Consider the following 20,516-nt stretch of genomic DNA (forward strand, 5'->3'; position numbering starts at 1 on the left):
GCTGGTTTCTGTTGCAGTAACACGGACCCGAGGACTAGCCAGACCACACTTTCCGTTGGCATAAAAGACAAATGAAGGAACTTGTCTTTTCTGCCATTTCACCTTGGACTGGATACAACAGTACTGACCTCAATATATTTAAACACTAGGCAGAAAATTATTATTTTCCCACAAGCAACAAGGCTAATTCAAACTTTTGCAGGACAAAGAAAGAAAAAGCCCCGACAAATAGTGACTCTGAATATCTGTAAGCAAGCAAAGTAAGAGAGCATTTGCAAGAGACCAAAGGAGCAGGTACTCAGTACCCTGTTTCTGCCCATCCACTTCCCAACCAGTCCCTAATCCTCTCTAATCCCTTATATCCCTAAGTCACAGACCCAGTTGTTCATTTTTTAAATTCTGTGATATCTACGGATTTAGCTGTATTGCAGAGGACTGAATTCTGAAGAGGATCTGCACTTCCTAGAAGACCTCAGTCCAACCACCCTTGCTTAAGACTGTGCAGACTTTTTTTTTTTTTTGGCAGGGGACTGGCCATCAGCAAGGTACTCTGGTGTCTAGAACAGCCTTCAGGACATTGATCTTTAGAGTTGGCCATTACTCTGTGACCTGCACAGTCTGAAGAGGCTTGGCTGGGCACGGGATGAGGACATGCACAGCCAGAAGCAATGTAGCAGCAACCACGCTGCCATCTGTTCCTCCAGCTCTAGGGCTCCCTCTGTGCTTTCACCTTGAGATGAAAGGGCTATCATCCTCCCGCCCTGTGAATCACACATACATGCCTGTATGGCCCTCCATTCTCCTCCCCACCACCACCATGAACTGAGAGGAGAAGAAAAGAGAAATCCAGCTCCTTCCTCCCTCTGTACAAGCCAGCACCATGGATATAAAAGCACCAGACCCCCTGTGTTTTTTGTTTTTGAAAAGTGTTTTTTGTTTTGAAAAATCCTACGGATTTTCAAGACCCTCTGGAAAAAAAGCTTGACCCTCCTATACCTGGGCCTGATTTGCAAGAAAGAAAACAGAAAATTTCTAAATATCACAAAATTTTGAAGTTCAGGGAGACTGAATGACCTGAGCCCAGTTGGTTTGGAGCTACTGGAACTGAAACGTAAGAGCCTGATTCCCAGGGGTGCTCTGTTTTCCTAACCCTCCCTGGAGGCTGCTAATTCCTTCTCTCTGGTAAACACTGCCAGGAATTGCACTCCTAGGTTTCTGCAAAAAAAATAAGCCATATTTGCTTTCTAAAATCATGGTGGAAATTCTTCCAGTTAAATCTGACTGTGATTTAGGCTATGATATTTTCAAAGTAAATTTGTACCATTTTATTATGGCTAATTATGTATTTGGAGTTAGCAGTGTACACTGACCCATCTGTCATAATCATGGCTTAAAAGCTAAATGTCATTCCTGCCTGGTCCTCAACTCTTGTTTATAAAACCAGTGGCGCATTTTGGAACCATCAACAATGTCAAGAGGAGAGCACAGGGACTGTACAACTGCTCCAACTTCATTCCGAGCAGTTGCTTTTTTTAAAGAGGTGATTATTCATGTTGGCATGAGATTAAACATTCCTCTGGAAATAATTTGAACCTAAAAATGTTACATTCCTACCGATTTCTATATGATGTAATTAATCCTTTAGCCAATACATACATATTTCCAAAACTAACTCTGCCTTAGGACATACCATACATACCACACACACCCACACACAAACATACACACACACACACCTGTGACTTACATCACAGGTTATTCTATTAGATGTCATCTTCCTAGAATTAAATTTTGGATATAATGTCCACCGTTATGAGGTGATGCGTATATTCTAGAGATACAAGTGTCACTCTACAATACAGTATATCTCATCTAAATGGAGGACAGCATGGAACACATTTTAAACTATAGTTCTGAAAAATTCCAGGACTCTACGGCACCATGTCAGGGCAGGCCCGCCAATCTGGCCTAAACCAGAGCAATCTCCCTTTTATCTGGTTTATATATGGGGGTCTTTCAAGATGCTTGTTAAGTTTTCTCTTTCCAAAGAACAACTCTTCTATTACATGTTTCTTTACTTTTAATTTCTTTTCTGTAGCTACTCTTTTTTGCTTTTTGTTTTGTTTTTGAGACGGAGTGTTGCTTTGTCACCCAGGCTAGAGCGTAGTGGCACAATCTTGGCTCACTGCAGCCTCAACCTCCCCAGCTCAAGCAATCCTCCTACCTCAGCCTCCCAAGTAGCTGGGACTGTAGGCACACACCACCATGCCCGGCTAATTTTTGTATTTTTGTAGCGATGGGGTTTCACTATGTTGCCCAGGCTGGTCTTGAACTCCTGGGCTCAAGCGATTTACCAGCTTGGGCCTGGCCTGATGCTCCTTTTTGTATAGGTTCTCCTTCTTTTGCCTTCTCGAAAAATGAAAAAAAATTAACCGAGGTATGCAGCCCAACGACTACTACACTTTTCAGGTATTCCAAGCCATTTCCAGTGTCTTACCACAGGAATCTGCATCGATATTCTCAGATTCAACCTCAAAGACCTGGCACAAGGATGGGAGGGGTCCAGTAGTCCATCGTTTCTACTGCCATGGCAAAGGGCATTTTCAGCTGCAGATATTAAAGCCTCTTCTTTTGTATTCAGTTTTACTTTGGGTAGTGATGTTCCGACCACAGGCTGCTTAATAGTGCATGAATAATTCATATCATGACTAGTAGAAAACAGCCACATACTATTTGTTCTGGATATGAGCACATTAAGGCTTTGGGCAGGCAAAAAAGTTCACAGTATGTTCATTTTGAGAATGGTGAGCTCCTGTTTGGTGGCCTGTTTGACTTTTCAGGGGGATGGTAAAGGGATGCATAAATCAGTGAGTTACTGAAATTTGCAGAGGTGATTCTTGAAAATGTAGCAGATCAGCAATGTTCCTGTGGCCAAGATCTGCTTCTCTACACATCCCCTCATCATGTGGATAGGTCAGTCCATCAGACCGGTGACAATTTCCAAACGTATAAATAAACACAATCTATAGTTTCCACTGGCTATGTCAGACAAACACTTTCCCATAAACAGACCTCAAGTCTTTCAAGAAAGAACCTAATTCTGGTAGATGCCCAGCCTGTCAGAGAGGGATGGTCCCTAACTGTGCAGCAGATTTCAGCCTTCAAGTTGTGCCAGGACATACTGGTGCCAACTCTTACTGAGAACACCTTCAGAATCAGCACCATCTCCCTATAATGCATCTCTCAATAATTCAAACTAATATGCAATCGAGTCTGGTAGGCTGTTATTCCCATTTTTTAGTTTGAGACAGAGTCTCGCTCTGTCACCCAGGCTGGAATGCAGTGGCTCGATCTCAGCTCTCTCCAAACTCTGCCTCCGGGGTTCAAGCGATTCTCCAGCCACTGCCTCCCAAGTAGCTGGAATTATAGGCAAGTGCCACCATGCCCGGCTAACTTTTGCATTTTTAGTAGAGACAGGGTTTTGCTATCTTGGCCAGTTTGGTCTTGAACTCCTGGTCTCAAGTAATCTGCCCACCTTGGCCTCCCAAAGTGCTGGGATTACAGGCATGAGCCACTGTGCCTGACCCCATTTTTTTCTTTTACTTCCCATGGCCAGAAGAATTCCATTCACTTTTGTTTTCCTCTTCTGTAACTTGTTCCTCACTCTTTCCACTCATAGACGTGGAGCAGCGCTACCGTGTCAAGGAGATTGCATCAAAAGAAGATGGTTCTTCACTATAGATTGCCACTGTACTTGAAATAACCTCAGAACTCAGGTAAGGGGACAAGGGAAGCAGAACGTTACAGCCCAAAAAATGAGAACGAAAGAACGGGAACTTCCCCCCCAAGAGCCTCTGCTGAGGTTACAGCTTGTTTAGAAGATAATTATTTGATTTTATAATTACTTTTGTGGGTTGCAAAATAATTACTGTGGAGGCAAATCTCCAGTGCCAAAATAGCAGAGGCAATTGTTCTAAAGTTCACATCGAAACAATAACAGAGTCAAGATGGTTAACTCATAGGTGGGGATTAGAAAAGCCATCCCTCTTTGTAACATGTGCCAGCCTGAAGCCCACATAAAGGTCAGGGTGGGAGTGGGAACACTAAAGATACTCCGCAAACTGAATTCAGATAAGTTATTTCTTTGTAGGCTGATTTTCATTTTAAACCTGTCCCTCTGAGTACACCACAACATCAAATAACTTTTGAAAAGACCAAAGCTGCAATTCAGGTGAACGACACAGATATGTAATTGGACCCTGGATAATCTACAGGATCCTTTTCAATTCTAAAATCAGACTATGATGCTAAAATGGTCAGGAGTGGTACTTTATTTATTATTATTATTATTTTGAGACAGGATCTCCCTCTATGGTCCAGCTTGGAGTGCAGTGATGTGATCTCAGCTCACTGCAACATTTGCCTCCTGGGCTCAGGTGATCTTCCCACCTCAGTCACCCAAGTAGCTGGGATTACAAGCATGCACCACCATGCCTGGCTAATTTTAGAATTTTTTGTAGAGACGGGGTTTCGCCATGTTGCCCAGGCTGGTCTCGAACTCCTGGGCTCAAGCGATCCACCCACCTCAGTCTCCGAAGGTGCTGGATTACAGGTGTGAGCCACCACACCCAGTCAGGAGAGATACTTTCTATTACAGCAACTTTGATGTCACCAGGGGTTGGCAAAGTTTGTTTATTTTTTTAAGGCCAGAGAATAAATATCTTAAGCTTTGCGAGTCTCTGTGGCAACAACTTAAGTCCAATTGTAACTTGAAAGGTGCCACAGACAGTGTGCAAACAATTGTGCATGGTTGTTTCCCAATAAGACTGTATTTACAGACACTAAAATCTGAATTTCCTGTAAGTATCTTGTGTCATGAATTATTATTCTTCTTTTGATTTTTCTCCAGCCATTTAAAATCGCAAACAACATTCTCAACCTACAAACACAGGTAGAGGGCCCATGAGCCATAGTTTACTAACTCCTGATCCAGATAGGTTTTAGGCACCTCCTGTGGAACGAAAGTAAATTCATTTTACAGGTGGAAGAAATTCAAAAGCAGGTAGAGACATTGGAGGTCCCCTCGGCCTCCTAATTCTAACCAAACACCCTCTTCATCAGATAATTTCCACTTCAACTTTTCAATGAATTGACGGTTTGCTTTGGGTGTTCATCTTTGCCCAGATTTCTCTGAATGATCATAATCACATTTAATTAATTGCCTTAAGAAGTTAAACTTCATGGGCCAAAATAAACAGTCCCTCCTTAGAGGTTCAGTAAAGTGTGAGTCTCCAGGCAGCTGAAAGTGGCTTGATGACCCGAAGGTGGGAGCCAGAGCTGGAGAGACAGCTCAGCTGCAACAGCATGGGCAGGTGACATTAGGAAGCCAAGAGCTACTCTGAGTCTCTGACCCTCTTCTCTTAAATAGTCACAAGACTAATTCCAACTGTAAAAGGTTGTTCTGATGACCCCAAGGAAATAAGACACAAGCTATAAAGTGTAATGTAAATACATTTATGTAAGGTGTCTAAAATCACTAGTTTTCTTAAATGGACTGAATTAACTCTTTTTCTTGACCACCAACTCAGTTAGAACCTTCTAACTTGCTTTCTTAAAAGTCCTGCAGGGTGGCTATTACCCATAACAGATAACAAGTGTCAGGAAAATTGTAGAGAAACTGAACTTTTATATACTATTCATTGCTCGGGGGGATGTAAAATGGTGCAGCCAGTTTGGAAAAGGGTCTGGCAGACCCTCAAATGGTTAAACATGGAGTTACAATGTGATGTAGCAATTCTACTCCTAGGTACATACATAAGAGAGATGAAAACCTGTGTCCATGCTAAAGCTTGCACATGAATGTTTATAGTGGCATATTCAGCAGAGCCAAAGAGTGGAAACAACCCAAATGTCTATCAGCAGATGAATGGGTGAATAAATATTCACACAATGAAATATTATTCAGCCATAAAAAGCAATGAAATTCTGATACATACTATAGCATGAATACATTTTGAAAACACTGTGCTAAGTGAATGAAGCCATATATATTGCATGGCTACCAAATATAAGGTACCATATGTTGCATGGTTCCATTTATGTGAAATGTCCAGAATAGGGAAACCTATAGATGAGTGGCTGCCTAGGATTTGGGAACGGGGTGTAGGGAATGGAATAATGAATGGATATGTTAAGGGGAACAGAGTTGCTTTTTAGGTGTAATGAAAACGTTCAAAAATTGATTGTGGTGATGGATGACAGTTCTATGACTTAAATGCTATTAAATTACATACCTTAAATTAGTGAACTCTCTGGTGTGTGAATTATATCTCAATAAAAATGCTTTCTAAAAAATCCTCCAGGGAATACTACAACTCGTCATGGAGCACGTCCCAGCTCCTTAGCGTGGTATCCCAGGCCCTTGGTATGTGGCTTCTGTCCATCTCCCCAGGCGCCCTTCTCACCATCCCCCAGCCACATCACACCACTGTCCTTACAGCCACTGTAATAAAGGGACACACATTCATTGACTAGATCTATAATAAAAGAACATGTACATTCATGTATTGAACATATCTTACGTGGATAATACCTGTGCACTGTTCTCAGCACTAGAAACATAGCAGTCATGAGAAGATAGGACAGACCCTTGCTGGAAGAGCAGCATTCAATGCCCTCCTCTGGCCTTTGACTTTTCCTACCCTTGCTCTTTGTCCCGCTTCCAGTGACTCTTTCCTTCAGGTATCTGCCAGCCCAACCCTAGTCATCCCACTCAATTCAGCCCAAGTGCCATCTCCTCCTACATGACCTGCTGGCCTTCTCCCCCAGGGAGGAGATGGGTTCCCCACCTGTGTGTCCATGACATCCTGAGTCTACCTGTCACAGCAGCGTCCCTCACTCGACTGTTTCTCTCAGGGCAGGAACTCATCTTCTACCTCTCTACTCACACGTAACTTCACCGTAGGCATCAATGCTTGATACACGAATAAACAAATGACCATGTTCTATCCTTCCTCTGGCCTTGGGTGTAAAAACAATACAACACTAAACACAATCATCATATGATTTCTCTCGAATGGTCTACTACTAACCTTCTGGCTGATTTTTTTTTCCTGGGCTGAAAATCTCTATAATTCATTTCTTCTTTTCCAAACCAACAACTGGATTCTTGTTTAGTTCCTGGTTCTATTCCAACTTTTGCCTCTTTGGACTTACCTTTTCTCCCTTGCAACCTGTGGGGTGAAGTAAGGTCACCTCTGCCCCTCTCTCTGGCCACTTGGCCTTCAACAATCTCACCTTTATCTCTTGGCTTTCAGCTCAGCTGTCCCCCTGGCACAGGTAGCCTGTGCACCAGCAGTACCTCATTGAACATCATCAATGGTGGCTCCTAACTGGCTCAATGGACCACCACCCTTCAGGCTTTTAGACACTTCTAGAAGGCCCCAAAGCCTAGTCAAGTCCAAAAGTTCTCACCATTCATATGTAAGTTAGTGAACCAAAGAAATAGAAGTTTAGGGCTAGGAAACAAGTAGTGATCCTTTCCACCTACCCCCATTAAAGTTTTATGGATATATTTTATCTATTACCCTTTTCAATGTGATTGTTTTTATCTCCTTTAGACAAATAAGGATACTTTAAGCTATAGATTTCACAAATTGTTTAAATATGTCCTCTCCTAAACTAAGTGACTATTTACAGATGTCTGTAAAGTGTCAGAGCAATATTAGAACAGAGGGGGAAATTATTAGTAAAATTATATATGAGCTCAAAGTTACGCTAAAAATAAGACAAGCTGATTTTGAATTGCTGGTGATTGAAAGTGTATTATTGGACACATTCTGAGCCTGAAACAGATATTGCAGAATCTTGGTCTTTTGGCTGCTCAAGGTCTTGAAACATCCTTTGTTGAGCTATGAGCAGCATGGAGCTGGGTGCTTGTCTTGTCTAGTCCTTGCCTAGGCACTAACAGCAACACCATTGGAAAAACTCACTTATATTTGCTTTAATGTAATACAAGAGTGGGGGAATCTGAGTGATATGCCTATGGGGATTAATTATCCTATTGCGTCTATTTTCGCATATGTGTATAATTTTTCATAATAAACTTTTTTTAAAAGGGCATTTTGAGCCAGGCACTGTGGCTCATGCTTGTAATCCCAGCACTTTGGGAGGCTGAGGCGGGTGGACTGCTTGAGCCCAGGAGTTCAAGATCAGCCTGGGCAATGTGGGGGAAATCCTGTCTCTACAAAAAGAAAATGTGTATATATATATATATACACATACACACAAAAATTAGTCAGTGTGGTAGTACATGCCCGTAGTCCCAGCTACCAAGTGGAAGGATAGCCTGAACCATGATTTTGCCTCCGCACTTTAGCCTGGGCAACAGAGTGAGACCCTATCTCAAATGAATAAATAAACAAACAAACAGATGAGTTGATCACATCACCTCTGCTTAAAAACCCTGTGCCATCTTTGGTACTTGCAATCTGAATTCCTTTGGAAGTGGATGCAATCTGAACTGCTTCTGAAACTGTAAGAGGCTTTTTCTGACCTTCCTTCTCCTGCCCAGGGTGGAACCTACCACTGTGTCCTCAATCTGACCCTTACCTTATTTGTCTTGTTAGAAATATATGTTTAAATATAGAGAAGAATTGGGTGCTCTCATCTTGGACTCAATCCAAGGAAGTTTAATTACAGAAGAGGCAAAGCAGCACAGTATAACAGGGGGAAATGCCCAAGACAAAATTGGACTTGAGAGGTAACAGTACAAACGCTAGCAATTGCAGCTAATGTTTCTCAAGCACTTTCTCTTGCAAGGCACCATGCTAAATGCTTTGTACCAAATATTTCATTTAATCCTCACAACTAAAATGGTAATATCCCCAAACCACCCAACCAGCAAGCAGAGGAGACACTGAAAACAGGCAGTATGTTTCCAGGATCCAGCTGTGAACCCCAGTTGAAAACTGCTTCCCTCTTCAAGGACAGGTTCTGTTAGCAGCCCTGACACCAAATGGTGGTTTGACCTTGGTAGACTGCTCACTTAATCCTTATGCATCTTCATTTTCTCACCTGCAAAATGAGGCAGGCGACCCACAGAAACTCACAGGGGATTCTCTCCTAAAAGGCTGTCTTGATGGATGAACTCTACAGTCAGTACAGCAGAGAAATAGTATGACAAATTGTTATTCCTAAAGTTCACATTCGAATCCATTAGAAAATATGCTAAATATTTCTAATCCCTAAAACAAAACTTGAGAAAACATCTAGCATGTCCACGGATTAGTAAATTTCTATATAAATGTTTAAAAAATAGGAACCATATATAGTAAAATGAAGACAACTGTGATCTACTGATTAATTACATGTAAAAGGCACTGAGTAGCAGTTGCAATCAATATGTCTTGTTTCTAAATCCATCATTTTATTAAGTGTCATTATAAAATAAGACTGAGAGGCTTCAAGATATTTTTAAAAACTGTTAAAATATTTTATTTCTATTGAAATTACATCTTAATACATAATTATTACATATATTATAATTCCTAAACTTATTCCTATTAATGGACTCAAAAGGAATTCAAATGAAAATAGAAATGCGTTTGAAATTAAATACATAAATACTTCACTTTCTAGAATCGATTTTCTCTAAATTTCATTTTTAACTATTTGTAAATTAAATCATATTCTCCTATTAACTTCTAATATAAGTTCAGTGATGACTTAGCTATGTTTCTTATGGCTTTACGATGTCCATAACTTCTAATCTACCTGGTTGTAAATTCCTCTCTATCCCCACTAAAGTCAGCCTCTCTATCAAGTAGGTAAGGCGGGGGAAAAAAAATGCATCAGAAAATTCTGCAATTCCTTCTAATTCTTTACTATAATAAACCTAGCTTGTTGAGACTGCACATGTATATATCACACACCCATACAGATATAAACAGACACCACAATACCTAATGTTCCACATTCAGTGCAGGTGGCAGAGATAAACAGCCATTAAAAAACAATCAACTTGATGGTACAGTGGAAAGCGTCTTGGTTGTTGCTTTTTTTGAGATACAGTCTCGCTTCTTATGGCACGATCTTGGCTCACTGCAACCTCTGCCTCCTGTGTTCAAGCAATTCTCCTGCTTCAGCCTCCCCAGTAGCTGGGATTACAGGCATGTGCCACCATGCCTCGCTAATTTTTGTATTTTTAATAGAGACAGGGTTTCACCCTGTTGGCCATGCTGGTCTCAAACTGCTGACCTCAAGTGATCCACAGGCCTCGGCCTCCCAAAGTGCTGGGATTACAGGCGTGAGTCACCGCGCCCAGGCGCGTCTTGGTTTTAAAGTGAAACAGATGAGGGTGTGAGTCTGTTTCCCCTGTATTTACTGTGTGGCTTTCCTATATAAGCTTGTTTCCTCACCTGAAAAATAGCTTTAGTATTGAATCAAAACAGCAAAGATGGAAGGAAACACAGTCTTTGGCCATTAATGGTGAATTGTGTTCTACGGTTTCTTAACAACAGAGAATTACTTAAAATAAGCTTAGCAAAACATCTTTAATACTAGTTAGCAGATAGCAGGAAAAAAAAACTCGAGTAAAAAGATAATCGTTGAAATGTAATTTCACCTTTTATATACCTCTCAAGAGCCAGAAATATTTTATCCTTTAAAGTTTATTCTTTAGTTATAGATTGTCTTTAAACTGCAAGTTATTAAAATATGCTTTAAATAACGATTTCACATGCAAAGAAATTAAGTGTGAAAATTTCTAGAAGGGCTTTCAAGCTGTATCAGAATTTTCCGTGGGTGCCACCAAGTGGCCTACTCAGTGCTGAATGAAGAACCAGGCACACGGATGGTACTAGACATAATAGAGGTGTGCCTCTCCTTAAGATGCACCTTCCTCTATAGAGCCTGAGCAAACAGGACGTTGGGGAAATCTGTTTGCCTCACTATGATCTTGAGCATACAAATGTTTTAAAATAGCTGGTGCTCCTGGCATGTAGAAAATATGACTCAAATTGCAAATCGCTTCTAGAGAATTTATCCAAAAGAACATCCACTCCCTGCAGACTATGATGGGAGGGCAATCCTTGCCCAAAGTGAAATTTATTGGAACTTCCACAGTGGGCAGTGCTGCTTTGGTTTCTGGCAGTAAAAGAAGAAGGGTTAAGCTCCTGACCTCATTCCATTTTGGTGATTAAATGAGTGCACCACACAATAGATTGGCAGGATTAGCAGTATGAAATTAGGCAAAAATTAGGCACTATAACATAATTCCCCACTTAAGAATCCTTTGAGGGTAAATAATCCTATCAGGTAATATGTGAGCATCCATACATAGCTGCTTGGGACATCCTTAAATGTGTGAGGCTGTGGAGATGACGCACGTTTCAAGAAGAACTATGTGCTGTAGGTTAAAATACGTACGTGTATCCATTGACAGAGTATACCGCATTTACCAGTGACAGCACTCATAATGACATTTGTAAGCACACATCCTTGAGTATGGACATATACCTTTCCTTACCGGAGCAGCATTTACATCCGCTAATTTAAGTAAACTCCCAGGGTTGTGGAAGCAGCCCATTTGGGCAGCAATTCAGTCAAGAGAGAAACTGACATTTAATAACCATTTTAGCCTGCATATCAAGCTTTGTTGCGTTACATGGTAAAGGTCTGGCTTTGGGTCATCTGATTAATCCATTTGTATTCCATAGGTCTCGATGTTATCAGCTGATGTAGTAACCAACACATGTCAGTCAGTGTGTGCTTCTCAGAAACATACATCCCCCCTACACCTAACAGCAGGGGCGTTCATGTGTTTCGCGTGTGCGCCTTCCTCCACTGCCGTCCCAGTTTTCCTCTTGGATGCCTGGTGGTGTCCTGCACAGCCTCTCTTGCAATTTAATCAAAGAAAACGATAATGACGCTAGCAGGCCTCTAATTTTGAAAAGACATTAGCCAAGCCAGAGTCATTTCATTACTCTGTACTTCAGAGACCGACTAAGAACGGGAGGGATCCTAAGTAATGTTTCCTCTTCCAAAAGGAACAGCAAAACCTGCTTATGTGATAGGAAAATCTGCCTGCCCAAGCAGGTGTGCGTGTCAGGCATGGAGATGAGCTTCAGGCCGGCCAGTAGCTAAGGCTTTCAATGTAAAATCTGCTGCCTAAAACTTTTCCATGACCTCCAGCGGCCCTGCAGAGCCTGTTCCGTGAGCTGCTCAGGAACCGCCTGGAGGCTCGCGCGAATGCACAGCCACACAGGGGCGTCCACAGATGCAGAGGCTTCTGCCTCGTCCGCGCCAGCTGTCCCTCGCTCTGGGCTCCTCCTGCCCAGAGTCGCTGGCAGCCCGGCACCCCTTCACTGCCCTGCTTCAGATTAGACTGCGGGAGCTCTGGCTCGCACACGCCCAGGCTCACCTGGAAGACGCCGCTGCGCGCCCCCTCCCCCACCTCTCCACATGTTGGCCTTTGGGCATCGTTCCAGCAGGGACCAGCAGCGGCACTCCAAAAATCACAGCCATGTTTTACTCTAAACAGGCATCATTCAACAACTCCACAAGTCTCTAGGGCTCTGGGCGCCGCCGCCAAACCGCCTCTCCAAACTGATGCCACCCGAAGAAAGCCCATGTCCCTAACGCAGCCCAGCAAACCCTGTATCCCATCATAATACGAGGACGGGGCAACAGTTAAGAAGCCCATGGAAGGAAAAAGCAGGAGTCAGCTCTTTTACCACCGACAAATCCCCTAAGCCTCGGCTTCCAAATGAAAATCCCAGACTTGCTCTTTTAACTGTTTCAAAATCCTCATTTTGGGGACCATATACGTCAATGGGATGTACAGGGTTGCGAGCCCGGGTTGGGCTGTGGGTGTCACTCTGCAAAGTGCTCGGCGGGCGGGTGTCATGTCTGGGTGGAGTGCGGATGTCCCTGCAGTTCTCCAGGCGACAGACGCCGACGGTGCCCCCAAACTGAGACAGCCCGAACCACCTCCCCGCCTCCCGCGCTCGCCGCTGCCGCCCCGACGGGCCCCGGCACTCACCGTCCCGGGCGTCCTCCCCCCGACTGCAGTTGCTGCAAATGTGTTTGATCTCCTTGCCTAGTTGACAGTGGATCACAAAGGACACGTTGTTGTTGTTGTTGGGGGCGGGCCCCTTCAGGGGCTTCATCCTCAGCAAATAAAAAGCTTTCTTTTTTGGTTTCTCGGCGCTCGCGCCTGGCACCGCGCCCTCCCTGCAGCGCGGCGAGCGGAGCGCAAACCTCCCCGGCTTCGCTGCGCGCGTGGGCTCCGCCATCCGGTCCCCGGGCGCCCGGGGCCGGGCGCTGCTCCGGCCCCCGCGCGCTGCCACTCGCGCCCCTCGGCCTCGCCAGCATGCCCCCGCCCCGCCCGCGCCGGTCGCTCTATATAAGCACCGCCGCGGCGGGGCGGGTCGGGGAGGGCGCCGAAAAGGTCTTGACCTCGCCGACCTCGCTGCCGGAGCCAATCCGGATCCCGAGGCCGGAGGAGGGGGCACGCAGGGCGCTCCTCGGTCCTACCTGAGACGCTCCGCTCCCACCTCTCTCGGGGTCTCACGTGTACATCCCCCTCTGGAGGCCCCACCCCTCCGGAAATCTCAGCACCAGCTACTGAGAGCCTGCTGGGTTTGCAGCTACCTTCACTCTCAAGAGCTCCAGGGCGGAACGCCAACCCCCTCCCCCTTTTCTTCACGCCTAAAGCTGCCGAATGAAAGCAAAATGTTTCACAAGGAAAGCGCTGCGCTGGGAGCCCTCGGGTGCAAGCGCCCCTCCAGGGCCACAGCAAATTACCCTCTACAGCGGGTCCAACCCGTAGCCCTTGACTTTCACTGGAGCAGACAACCTGTTACAACATAATTGATGTTTTCACCTCCCATAGAAATTCTCCGACCCGAAGGAGATTGTTTAACGCCAGGGTCATTGAAAAGGAAAATAAAATGCTGATTTTATCAAGACTAAGAAACAACAATTTGCGACTTTGGGACTGTCACCTAATTTGGTCAAATCACTCTCCAGCTGTTTTAGCACAGTAACTAAGGCTTAGCAAAGCAAGGGACATCTACCAAGATTTCCAAAGGGAGAACAGGGTCGTTTCTTTAAAAAACAAACAAAAAAATTGTTTTTAGAGATCGGCTGTCACTCTGTCGCCTAGGCTAGAGTGCTGTGGCACAATGACAATTCGCTGCAGCCTCGAACTCCCGGGCTCAAGCGATCCTCCTGCCTCGGTTTCCTGAGTAGCTGGCATTGCAGGGAGAACAGTGCCTTTAACGAACCATGCAGAACAAATCAAAGCTCAATAACTTGTAAATATTATTCTTCAGCCACGGATTTGCCTTATTAAAATCATGCTATTTCTAATAAACCACCAATTCACACAACAATCCCGACTCAGATATCGCCAATCCTATCTCACCTTTTAGAGAACTAAGGCTTAGAGAAGGCCTATATCACAATCACCTTGTGTGCTTATTTTAAAAATAGATATTACAGAGCCCTAAATCCTGATATTCTGATTTAGTAGGTCAGTGCAGGGTCCAGGAATCTGTACCTTTAAGGAGCTCCCCAGGTGACTTTGATGCAAAGCATAAATGGAGAAACAGGTGTTTACAGCCAGGTGTGTCTGCCCCCACGCCTGTGTTCTTCCCGCCCTACTGCATTCACTCTGAGTCACACCCTTGTCCTCTTTTCCAACCTACCAGAATAATGTCAGTTAAGAATGCACTGTCACTACCAGTTGTTTCTAGGAACTTCCTCAAAGCTAATTTCACAATTCCCTGTCACTGCCTCTTCCACAAAAGCCAGGTCTTTGCTAGTCTCTCCTCCAACTGGGCAAATTCTACACATACAGTTGCCTCACAGGTAACAAGGTCAATGATCCACTGAGGATATTAAATTATTGTATTACAATAGGCTTCTGATCACTCTAATTCTACCACTCTATCATTTCTACTACTTCTCATGTGCAAAATAGTGTGCACAAATCAGCACGATAAGAGCTTCATTTTCATTCTGGAGTTCGGAAAGTCAGGTGTCCAGCTGCCATTGCCTCCTTCAGAGAGGGATGGACGTAGAATGCAGGTCTCTGTAATTAGATCTCCATCCCTCTTGGTGCCCATTGAGGGCTTCAGCAACTGCCCCCTTTTACTGGATTACCAGCCAGGCCAACCACAGGTGAATCCACTACGTCTGCTCATGTCAAATTCATGTCACTTGGTCCCTGGCCAGTTATAAGCCTTATCTTAGAGGTTACAAAGGACCTGTTTGTTATACCGGTTGAGTGCACCAGGGAATTCGCTGCATTGTGTTCTGACCAAACATTTGTTATTCTCTTGTGTAATTCCTTGGATCCCTCCCCCAAACTATCATCCCTTAACTCCCTTCTGAAAAGAGGAGGTTGTGTATTTACCAGCAAAGTACATGTTTCCTTAAATGTGTATTTTAAATTGCATGCCTTTTCTGCCTTACTCTCTGCCCCACAGATTAGAACAGTGGACCTGCAGAAACCCCATCTGACCTTATTAAAGCAACTAAGAGTGAAGCAATCTTTTATTCCCTTGCAGAATACTAAGAGGCTCTGTATGTTTCTATCTTAATTGGCCATCAGGCATTGTGATTGCATCATGCAAAAAAACTGACAGAGCCACCAACTAAGCCTCAAATATTAAGGGATGTGCCCTGGGCTGTAGGGGCCCTTTGTTCAAGTTAAGTGTATAAAAGCCATAAAGTTTACCTGGGAGAGCCATTTCTCTTGTTTGAGGATCCATCTTTCTAAACCGTCCTCCCTGAGTTTGTACCCTCTGGTGGTGCTGTCCAATATACTATCCACTAGCAACATGTGACTGTTTACATGTAAATGAATTAAAATTCAATAAAATTCTAATTCAGTTCCTCAGCTGCACTAACGACAATCCACATGCTCAATGGCCGCACGTGGCTAGTGGCTACTGCATTGGGTAGGGCAGATGTAGAACACTTCCATCACCGTTGAAAGTTGTATGAGACCATGCTGTTCTTAGCAGATGTGTGCCTTTTAGTGTCTCAGATTGAATTCGAGAATGATTAGCTTAAGTTTCAGAAGCTAAGAAGTGCCATCTCTTATTGTTACAACAGAAGGTGTGCGAAGAAGGGCCCAGGATGGAATATAGCTTAGTGTGGGCAGCAGTTTGTAAGGTGGCTGAATCTGACAGCTTCTAGCACCACCTCCTTGCCTCAGCAGGCAGCAGGGCTGATGTGCACACTGTTCCGCATTTCCTCTTGACTCTGCTCTGTACCCTGAATGCCACCTCAGTGAAGAATCACTATTGGTGTCCATTATTATTATTTCCTTGTAGCATTTATTTATTTATTTATTTATTTACTTTTTTTTTTTTTTTTACCAAGATGATCTAAATGAGGATGAGCTCCTGTGATCACGCTCAGTGTCACTTAGCTGTATGACAATCTCCTTCCCATCCCTGATTTAGGATACACTTAACTTGCAGATCCCCTTGTGAGACTTGTTTGGTGCCCTAAGACCCCACTACCCAAAATATGACCCCAAGGACCAGCAGATCCCAGGTACCTGAGAGCTTGTTAGAAATGCAGCACTTCAAGCTCTAGCCCAGAATCTGCATTTAAACAAGACCGCCGGGGGATTTGGATGCATATTGAGGTTTCAGATGCACCCTCTAGAAATCAGCCTACCAGAACAACACATATTTTCATTCCAAAGTAAGTCGTGGATAGGATTCTTGATCTCATAGAACTTGAACTTAATGGGAAGGGCTGGGTGGGTGGCTCATGCCTGTAATCCCAGCACTTCGGGACACTGAGGCGGGTGGCCCACCTGAGGTCAGGAGTCTGAGACCAGCCTGGCCAACACGGTGAAACCCTGTCTGTACTAAAAACACAAAAAGTTAGCGTGGGGCATGGTGGCACGCACCTGTAATCCCAGCTACTCAGGAGGCTGAGGCAGAAGAATCGCTTGAACCCGGGAGGCAGAGATTGCAGCGAGCCAAAATCGTGCCACTGCACTCCAGCCTGGGCAATAAGAGCAAAACTCCGTCTCAAAAAAAAAAAAAAAAATTAATGGGAAAGAGGGTGCACTCAATACAAGGGCATATAAGAATAACAGGAGACACGGAGCTGAAAACACGTGCAAATTTGTAACCAGGAGTACCCACGGAGATCTATGAATTTAACATCGGGGGTGTGGGGTGAGCCATATGTAAAGGGATTTCTGCAGTGATTATTGTGGAAGAGATGGCATATATGCAGGAGGAGTCCCCTGGGAAAGTTGATCTGAAGCAGTAGGGGGCAGAGGGTGGTGGTGGCGGTGGTGGTAGTGTAGGGAGACTGCAAGCTCGCAGACTAGGAGTTCATGGGGTGGGGAGGTCAAGGATGGGCAGCCATTGGCCTGGCAGGACCTGTTACAGCCAGCAAATTGACTTCTCCAGAAGATCCCACCATTAGGCTGATGTGAGGGCAACTGCAGACCTTGAAATCCTCCAAGTCTGAATGTGAGAAGCAGTGTGTGATCTCCTGTGAACTGAGGCTTTGTTCTGCTTTCTACTTGCCTATGCTCCTCCCCATTTTTAACGCCCAGCTGTTATGAGACTTTAAAGAAACTTACAATCAAAATTAAGGGTAGAAAATTTAAAATGCTCACAAAAGTGCTTTCACTCTTACGGGAAAAGACACAGCAGAAATACTAAATATTAAGGTCAACACAGGGCAAAGCAATGGAAGTGTACTCAAATAGAAATTACTACACATATTTAATGTAAGAAAAGATTTTTATAAAAATCTTCTTTTCCTCTCTCAGTATTTTTTCTTTGATTTGAACTCAAGCTATTCATTCAGCTGCTTCTGTGTCTCCTTTCTTGTTCCTATCCGCCCTGCAGTGGGTGGAATGGTGTCCGCCTCTCCCAGAGATATGTCCCTGTCAAATCCCTGGAATATATGGGTGTGACCTTATTTGGGAAAAGTGTCTTTGCAGGTTTAATTAAATTAAGGATCCTGAGATGAAGAGATCATCCTAGATTCTCTGCAGGGGTCCTAAATCCAGTGATAAGTGCTTTTTATAAAAGGCACACAGAGGAGAGACACACAGACAGAGGAGGAGAACACAATGTGAAGATGGGCTCGGAGATGGGAGTGACACCGCTGCCACAGGAATGCCAACAGTCACCAGAAACTGGAGGAAGGGGAGGAACAGGCTCTCCCCAAGAGCCTCTGGAGGGATCTTGGTCCACCTTGAACTTGAACTTCTGGTCTCCAGAACTGAGTGAGAGAATAAATATCTGTTGTTTTAAGCCGCTAACTTGGGGATAATTTGTTACATCATCCCTAGGAAAAACACACTCCCTAAACATTAACAATATGTGATATTCTTATTACAAGAATAGCATCTATATTTTTCCAGGTTTGCTCTAAATGTGCAGTATGTTAAAACCAGAACTGCAAGCTCATCTGCAAAGTGTAGATTAAGAACAAGGTTAAAAAGTACTTCCAAATGGTTCATGGACACAGAATGGTGCAGCACTGCTGCTGCTGTGTGTGTGTGTGTGTGTTGTTGTTGTTGTTGTTGTTGTTGTTGTTGTTGTTGTGGGGGTATTTTTTGGTTTGAGTTTTTTGTTAGTTTTTTGCAGATGCTAGACTGGAAGTATGGAAAGGAATAGAAGAGAAGACTGCGATTAAGAGGAGATATAGCTTCCAGGCTGTCTCATATTTGATGTAATACATTTATATTTCGAGCAAGAAGATGTGATCAGAGCTTGCTGTGAATGGCTAGTGAAAATTCTTTAGGAAATTCAGGGGTATGTAAGTGGAGGTCATATTCAGGGCCTGAGCACTGACTGGTCCAGCTGTATGAATTGTTTATGGCTGGCATCTGTTCTAATAGATTGAATATTCTTTCTGACTCTTATATGTCTAGTTGTTAAATATTTTGAATGTCACTCCTGCATATGATTGACAAGCTTTGATTGCCCCACAAGTAAGGCTTTTCCACCACAGTGTTTTTCTGTCAACTGTGATTTGAAGCCTAAAGCGAAAGATCCTTTGGCTTTAGCTTTTCCCTTATTATCTCTTGATCAAATCTGGCAGACTTTTGGTATAAGCCCCAGGGAGAGGTTAGTGGACAAGGGGTTTACAGAAACAATTCTGTAAAATAATCTAGTTGAAACATCTAAATGTGTGAGCGGTTTTTTTGTGTTAAGTGGGGTTTTGTTTTTTATTTTTTATTTGTTTATTTTAGATGAGCGTTGTTTCCCTAAAACTTTGAATGGAAAGCAGTTTTACTTCTAGGCTTGTGATAATTTTGCTTACTACGGGGATTGCTCTGTGAAAATTATTCTGTGAACACTTAGCAGATAGCACCATGATGAGAAGGAAGATTGGAATCATTTTAGATAAAACAGGTGGAGAAAGAGGTGATTGAGGGAGAACTATCCAGAATATGACTCCTGTAGTTCTTTGATTGCAGCATTACTTTGGAAGACTCCTTTCTCTTTCTGCATTACCATTGAAGAAAAGAGGGCTAGGGTAGTCTAGCCCTTAAGTTCAAAAAAAAAAGGATCTTCTCCAAAATAGGCCATGTTTTCAGAGTGACTATCATTGTTGTGGCCATGACAGAAAGAAGATCAGGTATGGTGGAAATTTTTCTGCAAAGTCTTGTAACATCAAGCATCTTTAAAGCCTGTATTACTAATATCCAATGAAGACTCTTATTCTAAGTTAATAAATTTAGGATCAGGTATTGCTGCTCATGTCTGGGGATAAATAGGGGATAGATTAGGTAGAGGCTGAAAATTATCAGAGATTAGTGAGACTTCTAGTTGTTCCAAAGTATTCAGTTGCTTTACATTTTGCTCCAAACTATAAATCCCATTCCAAATGAGATTTATGGACAGATAAACACAGCCTTATGTTTTCGTTTTGAAATCGTTCTTCTTTTTGGCAGATTTAGACACTTCTAGATATTTGTCTTATAGTCATAAAAGTACCAGAGTATAAAGGTGGTATTAAGTGTGTTTATATTACAATAAAATAAAATAAAGCAGCTGGGAAGTCCAGCAATAACGGAATGACTTCATAAATTGTGGTATATTTATAGCATGATGCCACTAAAAAGAATGAGTTAGACCTAAATAAGTGGATCTGGAAGAATTTCCACAATATATTGTTAAATGAGAAAATTAAAGTTCATAAAACTGACTATAATATGATCTCATTTTTGTGAAACAAATATTGTAGACATCACTAGTGCCCTCCAAATATTTCTGACTTGCTGTCTTCAGGCACATGGTAGGATTGCAGTTGGCACAGCCAGAACCCTTTGTGAGTGGGGCCATTCCTACCTTTAAATGATAGCTGAAGTTCAAGATAGCAGCTACTGCTTCCCTTTGGGTTCTGAAGTGAGGCAGTGATGAGCTCAGACTACCTAATGACCCACAACAGTCCTGTAGTATGAAACACAAACTTGTGTTGTGTCACGCTGCCGAAATTTGGGAGTTGTTTTC

At 43.3% G+C, this 20,516-nt stretch overlaps 1 protein-coding gene across 8 annotated transcripts in view; it reads right to left on the reverse strand.

The window, feature by feature from the left end:
- Positions 1–20,516, reverse strand: part of PHACTR1 (phosphatase and actin regulator 1) — a 571,629-nt gene that overhangs the window by 258,070 nt on the left and 293,043 nt on the right. Inside the window, exon 1 of one of the 8 annotated variants that reach the window (XM_023185351.2) lies at positions 13,043–13,628. The exons of the other annotated variants lie outside the window; for them this stretch is intronic. Coding sequence (XP_023041119.1) covers positions 13,043–13,295 — 253 coding nt within the window. The 5' untranslated portion in view covers positions 13,296–13,628. Of the gene's footprint in view, positions 1–13,042; positions 13,629–20,516 lie in introns of those variants that run through there. 8 annotated transcript variants of the gene reach the window in all.

This window comes from Piliocolobus tephrosceles, chromosome 5 (assembly GCF_002776525.5).
Source record: "Piliocolobus tephrosceles isolate RC106 chromosome 5, ASM277652v3, whole genome shotgun sequence".
NCBI classification, from domain to species: Eukaryota; Metazoa; Chordata; class Mammalia; order Primates; family Cercopithecidae; genus Piliocolobus; species Piliocolobus tephrosceles.